The following is a 13,344-nucleotide window of genomic DNA, read 5'->3' on the forward strand; positions in this document are numbered from 1 at the left end:
GGTTTCTATTCAACACCCATTGCTCATCCCAACAATTGCCCTCCTCAATGCCCATCACCCACTTCCCCTTTCCCCCACCACCCATCAACCCTCAGTTTGCTCTCAGAATTCAAGAGTCTCTTATAGTTTGCATCCTTCCCTCTCTGTAACTTTTTCTTCCCTTCCCCTCTCCCATGGTCTTCTGTTGAGTTTCTCAAGATCCACATATGAGTGAAAATATATGGTATCTGTCTTTCTCTGACTGACTTATTCCACTTAGCATAATACCCTCCAGTTCCATCCACAATGCTACAAATGGCCAGATTACATTCATTTCTCATTGCCATGTAGTATTCCATTGTATAGATAAACCACATCTTTTTGATCTATTCATCAGTTGATGGACATTTAGACTCTTTCCATGATTTGGCTATTGTTGAAAGTGTTGCTATGAACATTGGGGTTCATGTGCCCCTATTCATCAGCACTCCTGTATCCCTTGGGTAAATTCCTAGAAGTGCTATTGCTGGGTCATAGGAGAGTTCTATTGTTAATTTCTTGAAGAGCCTCCACACTGTTTTCAGGAGTGGCTACATCAGTTTGCATTCCCACCAACAGTGTACAGTCCCACCATTTCTCCACATCCTTGCCAGCATCTATAGTCTCCTGATTTGTTCATTTTAGCCACTCTGATTGGCATGAGATGGTATCTCCGTGTGGTTTTGATTTGTATTGCCCTGATGATGAGTGACGCTGAGCATTGTTTCCTGTGTTTGTTGGACATCTGGATGTCTTCTTTGGAAAAGTGTCTATTCATGTTTTCTGCCTATTTCTTCACTGGGTTATTTGTTTTTCAAGTGTGGAGTTTGCAGAGTTCCTTATAGACTTTGGATACTAGCCATTTATCTGATGTGTCATTTGCAACAATCTTTTTCTATTCTGTCGGTTGCCTTTTAGTTTTTTTGCTTGTTTCCTTTGCGGTGCAGAAGCTTTCTATCTTGAAGAGATTCATTTTTGCTTTTGATTCCCTTGACTTTGAAGATGGGTTGAGTAAGAAATTGCTGCAGCTGAGGTCAAAGTTGTTTCCTGCTTTCTCCTCTAGGGTTTTGAAGGTTTCCTGTCTCACATTCAGGTCCTTCATCCATTTTGAGTTTATTTCTGTGTATTGTGTAAGAAAGTGGTCCAGTTTCATTCTTCTGCATGTTGCTGTTCAGTTCCCCCAGCACCATTTGTTAAAGTGGCTGTCTTTTCCATTAGATACTCTTTCCTGCTTTGTCAAAGATTAGTTGGCCGTATATTTGTGGGTCCAATTCTGGGTTGTCTATTCAATTGCATTACTCTTTGTGTCTGTTTTTGTGCCATTACCATACCATCTTGATGATTACAGCTTTGTAGTAGGGGCTAAAGTCAGAGATTGCTAGAGTTTTCAGCATGCAGATCTTTTATATCTTTGACTAAGTTTATTCCTAAGAAGTTTATGATTTGGTTTTTAAATTTTTTTTAAATGTTTTATTTATTTCTAGGAGAGAGAGAGACAGCATGAGCAGGGGAGGGTCAGAGAGAGAGGGAGACACAGAATTGGAAACAGACTCCAGGCTCTGAGCTGGCTATCAGCACAGAGCCCGACGCGGGGCTAGAACCCACGAACCGTGAGATCATGATCTAAGCGAAAGTCGGACGCTCAACCGACTAAGCCACCCAGGTGCCCCAAGAAGTTTATGATTTGTGGTGCAATTGTGAATGAGATCAGTTTCTTGATTTCTCTTTCTGTTGCTTCATTATTGGTGTATAAAAATGCCACCCACTTTGTTACATTGATGTTGTACCCTGCGACTTTGCTGAATCCATAGATCATTTCTAGCAGACTTTTGGTGGAGTCTGTCAGGTTTTCCATGTAGAGTATCATGTCGTCTGTAAAAAGTGAATGTTTCACTTCATCTTTGCCAATTCTGATGCCTTTTATTTAATTTTACTGCCTGATTGCTGATGCTAGGATTTCCAGCACTATGTTAAACAACAGTGGTGAGAGTGAACATCCCTGTCATGTTCCTGATCTCAGGGATAAGCTCTCAGTTTTTCCCCATTGGAGATTATATTAACTGTGGGCTTTTCATAAATGGCTTTTATGATGTTTAAGTATGCTCGTTCTATCTTAACTTTGTCAGGGGAATTTATTAAGAAATGATGCTGTATTTTGTCAAATGCTTTTTCTGCATCTATTGACAGGATCATATGGTTCTTATCTTTTCTTTAATTAATGTAATGTATCACATTGATTGATTAGCAAATATTGAACCAGGCCTGCAGCGCAGGAATGAATCCCACTTGATCATGGTAAATAATTCTTTTTATGTGCTGTTGAATTCAATGTGCTAGTGTCTTCTTGAGAATTTTTGCATCCACATTCATCAGAGATATTGGCCTGTAGTTCTCTTCTTTGCTGGGTTTCTGTCTGTTTTGGGAACCAAAGTAATGCTGGCTTCATAGAATCAGTCTGGAAGCTATCCTTCTGTTTCTATTTTTTGGAACACTTTGAGAAGGATAGGTATGAACTCTGTTTTAAATGTTTGGTACAATTCCCCAGGGAAGCCATCTGGCCCAGGACTCTTAGTTGTTGGGAGACTTTTGATAACTGATTCACTTTCTTCACTAGTTATGGGTCCGTTCAAATTTTCTATTTCTTCCCATTTGAGTTTTGGTAGTGTGTAGGTGTTTAGGAATTTGTTTATTTCTTCCAGGTTGTCCAGTTTGTTGGAATATAATTTTTCATAGTATTCTCTGATACTGGCTTGTATTTCTGAAGGATTGGTTGTAATAAATCCATTTTCACTCGTTATTTTATCTATTTGGGTCCTCTTTCTTTTCTTTTTGAGAATCCTGGTTAGAGGTTTATCAGTTTTTTTTTTTTTCCAAAAAACCAAAACTTGATTTTATTAATCTGTTCTACTCTTTTTATTTTTGTTTTTGTTTTCGGATTCTATATTGTTTATTTCTGCTCTAATCTTTATTATTTCTCTTTTCTTCTGGATATGGGATGCCTATGCTGTTCAGCTTCTAGTTCCTTTGGGTGTGCTGTTAGATCTTGTATTTGAGATTTTTCTTCTTTCTTGAGATAAGCCTGAATTGCAATGTATTTTCCTTTTCAGAATGCTTCTTGCTGCATCCCAAAGGATTTGGATTGTTGTTTTTCATTTTCATTTGTTTCCATATATATTTAAATTTCTTCTCTAATTGCCTGGTTGGCCCATTCATTCTTTATTTAATTTTTTAAATGTTTAATTTATTTCTGAGAGAGAGAGAGAGAAAGAGAGAATGAGCATGGTGTTAGTTGTTACTTCTTTCTTTTCTGATGTTTTTACGTGAGTCCTTTCTCTTTTTTTCTTGATGAGTCTGACTAAAGATTTATCAATTCTGCTTATCTCTTCAAAACACCTGCTCTTGGTTTTATTAATTTTTTTCTTTTTTTTAAGCCTTTATGTCATTTATTTCATCTCTAATCTTTATTATTTCCTTCCCTCTACTCACCTTAGGCTTTCTTTGTTCTTCTTTTTCTAGTTCCTTTAGGTGTTAAGATTAGATTGTTTATTTGAACTTTTTCTTATTTCTTGATTTAGGCCTGCATCATTATATATTTCCCTCTTAGAACTGTTTTCACTGCATTTGAATGATTTTGGACCATTATATTTCCATTTTCATTTGTCTTCAGGTATTTTTTTTTTATTTCTTCTTTGACTTATCAGTTGTTTAGTATAATGTTGGTTAGCTTCCATGTGTTTTTGTTTTTGTTTTTCCAGTATTTTTCTACTTGTGATTGATTTCTAGTTTTATACTCCTGTGGTTGGAAAAGATGCATGATATTTCAATCTGCTTGAATTTATTGAGACTTGTTTAATGGCCTAATATGTGATCTATTCTAGAGAATGTTCTATGTGCACTTGAGAAGAATTTGCATATTTTCCTATTTGATCGAATGTTCTGAATATATCTGTTGTATCCATCTGATCTAATGTGCCATTCAAAGACGCTATTTTCTTATTGATTTTGTCTGAATGATCTATTCATTGATATAAATGGGGGTGTTAAAGTTCCCTGCTATTACTATCAATTTCTCTCTTTATGTCTGCTAATATTTGCTTTGTATATTTAATTTCTCTAATGCTGGTTGCATAGATGTTTACAGTTGTCATAATCTTTTATTGGATCAGCACCTTTATCATCTTGTAATTCCCTTATTTATCTCTTGTTACAGTCTTTAAGTCTGTTTTGTCTCATATAAGTATTGCTAGTCTAGTTTTTTTTTTTTTTTGTCTTCCATTTGCAAGGCAATTGTTTTTCCATCCCTTCACTTTCAGTCTTTATGTGTCTTTAGGTGTTAGGCGAGTCTCTTTGCAGGCAGTATATAGATGTGTATTAATATTTTTAGCCATTTAACTATCTATGGCTTTGACTGGAGCATTTAAGCCATTTATATTTGCAGTAATTTTGAAAAGTATGTACTTATTGCCATTTTATTATTATTATGCTATTTGTTTTCTTTTCTTGTAGCTCTTCTTGCCTTTTCTTCTCTTCTTGTTCTTTCTTTGTGATTGATGAGTTTCTGTAATGGTGCGTTTGTCTTTATTTCTCTTTATTTTGTTGTATATTTATTATAGGTTTTGTGTTTGTGATTACCATGAGGTAGAATTGTTTTCTTAATTTCATTTTCAGATTGTATTTTGCAAGTGCACAAAATTAAAATTGATTTTTTTGTATTAGATTTTATTCTTTAACTTTGCTTTCAAGTCTTGCTTTTAAACTACTAAAACCTACAGTCTAAGACTAATGTCATCCCACTCCCTAAGGCAATATTTTTCTCTAGTTTCTTCTTGGTGACCAATGTATTAGGAAGGTATTTCCACTCTTGTAGTGACACAAAAACTATTCCCTTCACTGTATGAGCTCCAGGGATTTCCAGGCTGTCCCTTTCTAGTTCTTTCCCCAGGTTCAGTAACTTTTCCACATGCCTACACTAATCAGTACTCATCCAAAGACTTTTAGAGAAACTTCTATACGTCTCTTGCCCTCTATATATATAGTTCTCTCCTGTACTCTCTCCTGTACTCTCTCTCAGCCCCACACTGGTTGTTTTGGCATACCTTTACTTGAAATTATGTCACTTCAACTTTATGGGACTGCAGAGATCTATTTGGCTTCCCTACCCTATCCAGTGATCAGGAAACTCTCTAGGCAGTGAACTAGGCACTTGTATAGCTCATATCATTTGGTTCCCTTCTCTAGGATCATTGTCTAGTGCTGCCAGTGGTCCATCATTGTTAGAAGCAGAAGTTCTTCCTTCTTACTTTTTTTAAAATAATAGTAGTAAAGCTTTTTACAATAAGAGGAGATTTTCTTTATAGAGTTAAAAATCATTCAGAGCCATGTTAATTTCATAGCCAGCTTCAAACTAGGTAAGAGTGACTAAAAATGAATGAGAGTCATTGTCTCATGCAGCTGGCAAACTAACTTTTTTCTGTATAGGTACAGGACACAATATCCAATCCTGGGACTCCTTTATGATGACTATGAATATATACCACCAGGTAGTGACACACAGACTATTGTGATTGAAAAAACAGAAAACAAATGGACTTGTGTAAGTTCACTTGGGTATTTATAATCATTTTACTTATAGAAATCCTATGTAAAAGAAATAACCTTAAATAATTACAGCAAAATATCAAAGAAAACTAAAATCTTCCAATTTGATTTTCTCTGAAAGACTTTTCCATGTTTTTCTTACTGATATATAATGTGAAGTAAGAAACTTTGGAATGATTCACACATGGATAATATAATTGTTATTGAATTGATTCGATTCAAATTTTTAAAAAAACCCTCCTTTTTGTCTGAAGCAGGTAGGCAGTTATGAAAAATGACAGATGGAAAAGAGGCATGTTTTAATAGAATTTGTATTGCAGTCTTGAATGTGGTACTTATTCTTGTAGATGGAAACTTTTTAATGTTTGGAAAAAGAGGAGGTGTGTCTATCTTTCTCAATAGATTGTAAGATCCTCCAGCTTTAAATCCCACAGTTATAGTGATGCTGATGAAGAATACTTTATAAGTCATGTACTCTAACACCTACCTTCTTTAACATCCTCCAAGATGACCAAGTGACATGGACCTTAGCATCTTTCTAAATAATCCAATGCATTCCTAAGGTGGCTGATTACTAAAACCCTGTTCTTATAAGGGACTGAAGTTACTTTCCTAAAACTTTTATGTTTGTTCTATTAACCTTTAAAGTAGTGAACATCAAACAGGGCATATATTTACCATAGTGCAGTGGCTATCAGGGGCAATTTTCCCCCTAGGAGGCATTTAGCAATGTTTGGAGACACTTTTTGTTTTTCATAACTAGAGATTGGGTACTATTGGCATCTGGTGGGTAAAAGCCAAGGATGCTGTTGAAGATCATACAATGAGCAGAACAGTCTCTCACAACAAAGAATTGTCCAACCCAAAATGTTAATACTGCTCAAGGCTGAGAAACCTTGCTAACATGATAGAATCACCATGGGGATTTTCTCCCTAATTATATACTCTACATTACTGCCAAGAGATTTTAACAGTAAACCAATGATAATGATGGGAATGTATGATATTCCTCAGGTGAAATAAATAGAAAAAAAACATTGAGAATCACAGCTTTAAAAACACACAGTATCTAACTTTAACACTGAAAATGGCAGCCTTTGTTTTGTTATGTTAAAAACTGCTTAAGTACCAAATACAGATAAAAATAAGTTATGTTTATTAAAATAATCAGTATCATGGTATCAGTACCATGAGGGCAGGTCCTGATCTAAGGTCTTAATGTGCTGTTACTTGATCGGTGTAGTGGTCATATATGTGTGTTCAGTTTGAAAAAAAAATTTAGTTGTATACTTATATGTGTACTTTTTCCATAGGCTTATTATACTTTAATTAGTTTTAAAATGCCTAAGTATGTACACCATGGTAAGCAATAGACTAAAAAAATATACAAATGTCAATTATTCTGCAGAACCTTTTGATGAAACTTTAAAATTCCAGATTTATAGTTAATAAAATACTGCAGACATGTTGTTAATAAATTACTGCTGATATATAGTTAATAAAATTAAGTCGCTGTTAAATAACTCACTCTAAAAATGATCTTTTAGATGAATAAGCTCAAATATTTGTGTTTTTTTAAATTTTTTAATGTTTTTTATTTATTTCTGAGAGAGACAGCATGAGCAGGGGAGGGTCAGAGAGAGAGGGAGACACAGAATCTGAAACAGCCTCCAGGCTTTGAGCTAGCTGTCAGCACAGAGCCCGACGCAGGGCTCGAAACCACAAACCGTGAGATCATGACCTGAGCCAAAGTCGGATGCTTAACCAACTGAGCCACCCAGGCGCCCCAGCTCAAATATTTGAATAAACAAAAGTTTCAAAAAGTTTTTAGCCTTGAAGCCCTTCTCTTGACTACAATCAAGCCATCAATCTTGACTGTATGGCTGTCTATCATCAATGAAAGTAACCAACACTTGGTAGTCCCCCCTTCAAATAATAGTTTGAGTTTTGACATATGTTGTGTTTCTCAGTCCACTAGTTAGCTGAGAACTATTTATTACTAACTAAATGAAGAAGGATACTTAATGGACCAAGAACCAGATGAGTAGCAAGAGAAAGTCAGCACAGGATTTAAAATTTGTCACTCAGAGGGGCGCCTGGGTGGCTAAATGAGTTAAGCGTCCAACTTCAGCTTAGGTCATGATCTCACAGTTCGTAGGTTCAAACCCCATGTTGGGCTTTGTGCTGACAGCTAGCTCAGAGCCTGGAGCCTGCTTCGGATTCTGTGTCTCCCTCTCTCTCTGACCTCCCCCCAACGCTGCCTCTCTCTCTCTTTCTCAGAAATAAATAAAACTTAAAAATTTTAAAAATAAATAAAATTTGTCACTCAGAGATTATTTGATACTGAAATTTAAGATTGAAAAGCAATCGCTGCTACTAACCACATGTGCCCAAGGGGTAGCATCAATGTGAGGAGTTGCCAAAAAAAATGGTCTACATCTACATCAAACTTGATATATTTTTTTAAAATAGTTTATTGCCATGTTGGTTTCTATACAACACCCAGTGCTCATTCCCACAAGTGCCCTCCTCCAGGCCCGTCACCCCCCTTCCCCTCTCCCCCATACCCATCAGTCCTCAATCAAACTTGATATTTGAAGGGGATTAGATACTGAGAGCTAGTTCAAAATAGCTCTCATATTTAATAAGTTCACATATGATAGATCTATATTTATTAACAGATATGTTTGGATATATTTAATCTGTAAAAAAGACACCAAGAAAGAATTCTATTCAATCCTCCCTTCAGTTATTGAAATATATATGTTGACTAAAGTCAGATAGACCATTGTTTCACTGAATATACACATAAAATGTTGCCACAAAAGTGCAATACATTTCCTTTGGTTTTATATGTATCAATTTAAATCATTGTCCATAACTGTGTACCTAGAAAAGAATATCTTAAATGAATTATGAACCAATTGTAAACTAACTTTTTTTTTCCCTTTTCTAGCCATGAATGGATCTCCAACTCAAAGGAGTTCTTTTATTGTATGTCTCTACATTAGTATTTTGTTATTTTCCATAACTAAAGGCCAATCAAAATTTTGAACCATGCTAGTACCCAGTGAATCGAATGGAATGAATTAATTCTGCAAATGACAGTTTCTCCAGTCACTTATGAAACCTGAATCCTTTCTATTACATTTTTGTATTCAATATAGCAACACACTGTTTGTTTAAACTTCAATTCCAGATACTGTAGAACATAATTCACTGGTTTTCAATACGGTGTTTCTTAGACACTAAATTAATTTGTTGGGGTAGAAACTTTAGAAGTTATTATTAGAAGATTTTCTCTGATGCTAGATGTGCAATTTGGTGACAAAATACCGTTTTTTTTAACCAAAAAAGAGGAAAAAATATTGAGTTAAAAAAAGTTTAACTAGTATATGTTATATAGAGCATATATTTGCTTTCATTACATTAAACCTTGTGACTAAAAGAGATACTCTATTACATGCTACTTATACCTCTTGGAAACATAACTAAATCAAAGGTGATGGTTAATTTCATTTAGCAGGGAAGTAGGATAATATATTTTAAAGTAACTAAATGCACTACATTAGTCATTCTACTATTATGGTTCCAGAAAATATCAGTGTCTTGACCTGGCAAATCTGTTCTTTTAAAGCATATCATTCCCAACTGAGGCTACCCACTTCTTTAAAAATATGTAATACTATATTGCAGTAGTGGATAGAAGGCAGGCAGGCATTTTTACAGAAGTATAAAACATGTAACATTGAATTGTATAAAGGCATGGGGAATACAAAGAGCAAGAACAAATACTTGCTATCTATAGCCTATTTGAGAGAAAAAGATTTTACAGTAGAGTATTTAATGCATTTAGATGTTGATTAATTGGGTTCTAATGACTTTACAAAGTGAATGAAAGTACTTTCCAAATAAATTAGTAGATAAAATTGAAATCTTAATTTAAACCACTTTGGTTAAAGTTAAGAATTGGCAAAAATTAAAATGTTTGCACTTGACAAAGTATAGATTAAAGCAAAAATATATTTGGGTTACACGTGAAAGAGGTTTTCCACTGAAGTATCTACATAGAATTGCCATGCCTTATTATTATATGCTAATAATTATTCATTATACTAGGAAACCATTATGGTAAGAACAGACAAGTAATTACACTAAACCAAACCATAAATGAGGAGATAAATGCTTTTAAAATGTTTATATAAATATTCAAATAGGTCTTGATATGAAGCTAGGAGACATATTTTATTATCTTAATACTTTGACTAAAATGTTAAACTTTATAATGTGGATTAATACAATTCCATTTTATCACTATTTTGTGATACAATATGTTAATATTCTTCATGAGCTATATAGTCCTTACATTTTTTCCCCAGGAGAGTTTCTCCTCTGCTAACTACACATACATGTAACTGTAACAAAATTATGCCATGTTATCTATCCATTACACATGATAAAATGGAAGGTTTTAGTAGCCTGATGGATATGGTAGTCATGATATCATAATGTATGAAAATTAGAACAAGTGTGATTTTCTTAAAATGTTCTTAAATAAAAATCACAATGTCCAAAATTTGGGGCAATTAGGAAATCAACAGTTCAGTGACTCACTTGATCCATGCATAATGGATGGGTATTATAACAAGGTGCTAATTATACTTAACAAACTTAAATGTATGTATTCTTTTTCCAAATTGTGGTTACGATCAATAGAAATAATAGTGATATTTTCCCTCTCACAAGTTCCACACAGCTTATCTTTGAAAATTGCAAAGATTATGTCAAATGAGAAATGCCTGTTTATCTAATTCTATTCTAATATGTTTTGCTTTAGATATCAAATAAAATGGAGACTGTACAATTACATGCAAGATAGTTTGTTTGAGTGACTAAATAAAATATGTTTAGGCGCCTGGGTGGCTGTTGGTTAAGCGTCTGACTTTGGCCTAAGTCAGGATCTCACGGTTCATGAGTTTGAGCCCTGAGCCCTGCATCGGTCTGACTGCTGTCTAAGCAGAGCCTGCTTCAGATTGCCTGTCCCCCTCTCTCTCTACCCCTCCCCCGCTCGTTCTCTCTTTCTCTCTCTTTCTCTAAAATATAAACAAACATTGGGCGCCTGGGTGGCTCAGTCGGTTAAGTGTCCGACTTCGGCTCTGGTCATGATCACATGGTTCATGGGTTCCAGCTCCGCGTCATGCTCTGTGCTGACGGTTAGCACAGAGCCTGGAGCCTGCTCCGGATTCTGTGTCTCCTTCTCTCTCTGACCCTCCTCTCCTCACGCTGTCTCTCTTCCTCTCTTTTTCAGAAATAAGTAAAATACATTAAAAAAATTTTTTTAATATTTTTATTTATTTCTAGGAGAGAGAGAGAGACAGCGTGAGCAGGGGAGGGTCAGAGAGAGAGGGAGTCACAGACTGAAACAGGCTCCAGGCTCTGAGCTGGCAGTCAGCACAGAGCCCGACGCGGGGCTCGAAACCCCGAACCATGAGATCATGACCCAAGCGAAAGTCGGACGCTTAACCGACTAAGCCACCCAGGCGCCCCAATACATTAAAATTTTTTTAAATAAATAAACATTAAAAATATGTTAATTATCTGTATAGTCTTTTTGGAAGTTTTAGCAGGAAACATATTTTTAGCTCAGCTATTTTCAACACGAAGTTATTATCATGTGAATGTTTATGTTAGAACTCACAAGCATAACCCTAATTAAAAGAAACAAACAAACAAAAAAAGACCGAACGTGACTACTAGCGATAATACTGTAACGTAATTAGACCTCTTGTTGATGCAGGTTACTGCTTTAAATGAGAATTTCTTTGTTTACAAATTTAGTCTTTCAAGTTCTATTACTCACTATCTCAAATGTTTCTTGTTTATCCCTAACAAAAAACCATTCTCACTTACTTCCATTATTGTAATCTATAGAGATGACATGTAGACATAATTATTTTGAAAGTAAATAATAAGCTATGAAAAGACTTTACAAGGTACCTCTCCCTCACAACACACCATTATTAAATTTATTGGGTTTCCATAGTACTTTTTATCAATAAAACATATAAAGTATTTCATGCTCATCTTAGAATACATAACATAGTAAATATAATATTTTTAAATGTAAGGAATGTAATAAATAATTACATCTGTCTTAATAAAACCTTTAACATTAGTGACAAAATAACACATACTTCTTTTGAGTCTACAAAGGAAAACTGGAATTGTTATAAAACATAATGAAGTGATAACCAAGCAGTTTTGGTAATCTTGAATTGGTCTCTTGTAAATGAAATGTCATTAACTCCAGAGTCTTTATGTTTGGCTTTCCATCCCATTACATTAAAATAATTTTATTAAAGTTTATGTTCCAGAGATCCTTTATGTTTAGGGATAGCGTTTGCAATATGCTTTGCCTCAATAATTGGTATGCTAATACAATCAATGTTGAACACTCCTAGCTCATGTGTGGCAAGATGAAACAGACGAATTTATTAAAATGGGAGAATATATGCGGTTCGTGGGTTCGAGCCCCGCGTCGGGCTCTGTGCTGACTGCCAGCTCAGAGCCTGGAGCCTGTTTCAGTCTGTGACTCCCTCTCTCTCTGACCCTCCCATGCTCACGCTGTCTCACTCTCTCTCCTAGAAATAAATAAAACATTTAAAAAAATAAAATAAATAAAATAAAATGGAAGAATATATAAGATTTTTTTCTTTTTTTAATGTTTTATTTATTTCTAGGAGAGAGAGAGAGAGAGAGCGAGCGTGAGCAGGGGAAGGTCAGAGAGAGAGGGAGATACAGACTCTGAAACAGGCTCCAGGCTCTGAGCTGGCAGTCAGCACAGAGCCCGACGCGAGGCTCGAACCCACGAACCGCGAGATCATGACCTAAGCGAAAGTCGGACGCTTAACCGACTAAGCCACCCAGGTGCCCCGGAGAATATATAAGATTTTTGAGATGTTTCCCTAAAGGATTCTGATGACTCAGCCATGTTATAATAGGCAGGTGGTGCTGGGATCTAGGATGACAGGGTTTTGGACTCAGGAGGTGACTGGGACATACATTATGGGTTAAAACAGATAGTTTCAATAATGCCAATTGGTCCAGATTTTAAAATGGCATAACGTTCTGTTTGGAATAGTTACTTGGATAATGCTCAATAGAAAGGGATAGCAACTGGAACAAGACATATGAAAACATTTTATTTTTAGTTTAGGGTACTTAGTGCTAGACCTTTGACTCTACAAATTATACAATTTCTTCTGTGAGGCCTCCAAACTCCAAATAACAATATCCAGTTCTTATTCTAGGATCCAAGGCCTTTCTTAAGCAGTGTCAACTGTACAAGGCTAATTCTTTTGGAGGGGTAGGGTGGAGCTGAACAAAGTTGGGAAGATTCTCTAATCCAATGATATTCTAGGGTTCTACTTTAGTTCTGTATTTTCTCTAAGTGAAGCCTTATTAGTCCCAAGAACATTATTTAATAGAATTCCAAGTCTAGCCAGTTCTTTTCCTTGATTCTCACAAAGGGAATAGAAAGATCTGAATAAGAGGATTCTTTTGTTCCTCCACCTTCATGAGAAGCAGTTTTTCATCCCCTGGAAGCAGGCATACTTAAGAATTCTTTTATTTTCCTTCAAAAACTTTTAAAAAGATGTCAGGGATTTAGTTCAAATTAAACCACTGGGAGAAGGGGATCTTAAATTAAACCAGTCAGGAATAGGTAGG

The 13,344-nt window shown here is 35.4% G+C and overlaps 1 protein-coding gene across 1 annotated transcript in view; it reads left to right on the forward strand.

Annotated features, from left to right (window-relative positions):
- The window catches only part of POF1B (POF1B actin binding protein), an 89,851-nt gene extending 80,982 nt beyond the window's left edge, over positions 1-8,869 (forward strand). The window contains exons 15-16 of the mRNA XM_039225195.1: positions 5,497-5,611; positions 8,573-8,869. Of these exons, the coding sequence (XP_039081126.1) occupies positions 5,497-5,611; positions 8,573-8,578 (121 nt within the window). The 3' untranslated portion in view covers positions 8,579-8,869. The remainder of the gene's footprint in view (positions 1-5,496; positions 5,612-8,572) is intronic.
- The last annotated feature ends 4,475 nt before the right edge of the window (positions 8,870-13,344 follow it).

Source organism: Hyaena hyaena, unplaced genomic scaffold (genome assembly GCF_003009895.1).
Source record: "Hyaena hyaena isolate Hyena2069 unplaced genomic scaffold, ASM300989v1 scaffold_1961, whole genome shotgun sequence".
NCBI classification, from domain to species: domain Eukaryota; kingdom Metazoa; phylum Chordata; class Mammalia; order Carnivora; family Hyaenidae; genus Hyaena; species Hyaena hyaena.